This window comes from Saprolegnia parasitica, assembly GCF_000151545.1.
Source record: "Saprolegnia parasitica CBS 223.65 unplaced genomic scaffold supercont2.177, whole genome shotgun sequence".
Lineage (NCBI taxonomy): Eukaryota > Oomycota > Saprolegniomycetes > Saprolegniales > Saprolegniaceae > Saprolegnia > Saprolegnia parasitica.
In genome coordinates this window covers 16,770-19,362 of record NW_012156571.1, presented here as the reverse complement: position 1 = coordinate 19,362, position 2,593 = coordinate 16,770, and the positions used below count along the sequence as shown (strand labels likewise).

The following is a 2,593-nucleotide window of genomic DNA, read 5'->3' as shown; positions in this document are numbered from 1 at the left end:
TGGTGCGACAGCGACAAGGATGCGAAGGGCGGCCGGGAAGACCCCCGCGTGGTGCTGGTCGCCGGCGAACGATGGAAAATCGCGTTCATGCCACAGGCGCCGCCTCGCCCACTCCTCGACCAGTGGTAGCCGCGGCGCCAGCGCGAGGAGAAAGTCGCCAAACAGAGCCGTCGTTGCTGGCGAGAGCGGCATGGGCCGCCGCTTCAAAAGCACGTCGAGGGCCGCCACGGACGAGAAGCACCATATTTCCCACAGGTGCTCCAAGACAGCTGCGCTACAGCGCCCGGTGGCATCCAGCAACGTCACGATGCAGCAAATGCTCGACAGGGGCACGAAGTCCATCCGTAGCGATAGCTCTTCGGCGCCGACGGTGCCGAGCGCCGATACAAGGGCCTCGGCGTACGCGTCCACTGGCATGCTGGGCTGGCTGCGCAAGGCAGTGACAAGCGCCAGAGGCAGCGTCAACACAAGCTTGATCGAGAAGCCAATGGCATCGAAAGCAACCGAGCTGGTCTCACTCGCCGCGTCGTCGTCTCCGTCGTCGCTGCTGTCGTCGTTCTGTATGCTGACAAATGGCGAGCGGAGGTGCTCCAAAACATCTTGGCTCTTGGGAGACACAAAGCTCTCGACGAGTTGCACGAGCACCGTTGGTAGTCGGTGGGCGAGGCAGCTACCCTCGGAGGCGCCTGGCTGGGCCATGAACCACTGCAAGAGCAAGTAGTGCGCGACGAACGTCGGTACGGGATCACGATTGTCGGCGAGAAGATGCTCGTGTGCGAGAACCCGACGCCAGCATGTCTTGACGAGCGCCACGATGTCTTCATGACGCACCGGGGGGCACACGTCGTCTTGGGTGATGCCCGCAAGGCTCGTTAGTAGCTGGAGCACCTCGCCCGTGTGACTTGGCACCCAGCGATCAATGAGGCTCAGCATCGCCGGACGCAGGCGCACCCAGCCGTACTGCACCACGCACTTGCGCAGAAAGGGTCCAATGCTATTATGGAGCGGGGTGGTCGGCGTGACGCTCACGACGTGGGCGACAAAGAGGCGAACGAGGTCCCATTTGTCATAGATGAGGAGGAGCGACCCCATCAACTCCATGGCGTTCATGTGAAACCGGAGGCGACTCGCCGCCTCGTGCGTGAACATCGACATGGCGCCCAATAGAAACTCCCGCGTCGAGTCGATCTCAAGCGGTACTCGCTCTCTCTTTTCAACGATGATGTTGTACACCGACGACATCACGCAATCCGCGTCGGCCAGCAAGGCGCGGTATCGCTTGTGCCAAAAGATCAGCGCCTCTTCGCCGTGCGTATACGAGACCAGCTCCAGGCACAAGTCGATGGGCATGCCGACGAGATTCCAGCAGACAATTCGTGGCATCGAGCAGTCCGGGTGCGTGATGCAGCGGACGATCACATCTGCCTCTGTTTTGTACACACCCCATGCGAGCGGGTCAATGTCACCCCTGCGCTCGACGGTGGCCAGCGCAACGTCGTAGCATCCTGTCGCGAGCAAGGCGTCCGCGAGAGCTGCGTCTTCCACGGATAGCTTCTCAAACGAGAGTCCTGATGGCTTGGCAATGTACCGACACACGAGCGGGTGTCGCTGGAACGGCTCTTTTGCAATCTCCATCAGCACGGCGGTCGCCGCCTCTTGTGTCTCTGGCGCCGTCCGAAACCCGCACTCGGGCTTTGTGCACACCAAGTTGTAGACGAGCGCGACGCGGCGACCCCACATGATCTGTGTCGAGACCACTTGTGTGCTCAAGTAGGTGGCCAAGCACTGCAAGGTCGTCGTGGGCAGCAGCGTGTCGTCCATCGTCTCGCTGCGACGATCACTTTGGAAGACGAGGCGACTGCCTAGGTACCGCGACGGCAGCCATACGATGAGAACACCGAGCGTGTTTGGCACCGCTGCGCTCGGAGCGAGTGCGCTGGGCGAGCCACGCCCATCAAAACAAAGGTGGGAGAGCGTCGCGGTCACGTGTTCTTGGTCAAAGTCCTTGCGGACGTTGACCAGCACGTCGTCGAGAAACGCGTTCCAGCCCACGTGGTTGTTGATGCGAAAATCCGAGGCAGGAATGACGTCGTTTTTGTAGAGAGACGCGATTTGAGCGTCTTGGCGCTCCGTCAGCGGCCACGTAATGTACTCTGAGATCCCATTGATGCGGAGGAACGGGTCGGTGATGTATCGCTGTGTGTACGTCGACACAAACTTGGTGTCCCACGTGAGTTTGTTGATGGCAGCTTCGTACTTGCCCTTGATCGTGTTGGATTGCATGGCGAGGACAGAAGTGAATATGATGGCCGGCGTCGTTGAGGCCTAAAAATAGAAATGCATTCATTTCCCGCCATGGATTTGTTGTGCTCAATGGGGACGCATCGACCTGGTGTCGGCATGAGCCCTCCGAGACCGAACGGCTGATGTTTCGCCATTAAAGCAGCGATTTTTGGCTGGATTTGGGTGACGCCATTCCAAGGGCACCTGGTGCCTTAGGCGGCGCGGCTTGCCGTGTCGCCCGCAGGGCCATGGCGCGCTCCGGCGTGCTGTGTGCTCTGTGTCTTACGTCCTTTGCCGTGTAAGTGCTGGT

At 60.3% G+C, this 2,593-nt stretch overlaps 1 protein-coding gene across 1 annotated transcript; it reads right to left on the bottom strand.

The window, feature by feature from the left end:
* Positions 1 to 916: 916 nt before the first annotated feature.
* SPRG_21597 (hypothetical protein) lies at positions 917 to 2,283 on the bottom strand (the record flags this gene model as incomplete). The annotated part of the gene is made up of 2 exons (XM_012354705.1): positions 917 to 925; positions 952 to 2,283. 2 exons carry the CDS (start codon positions 2,281 to 2,283, stop codon positions 917 to 919), a joined length of 1,341 nt encoding a protein of 446 aa, XP_012210095.1.
* Positions 2,284 to 2,593: the final 310 nt, after the last annotated feature.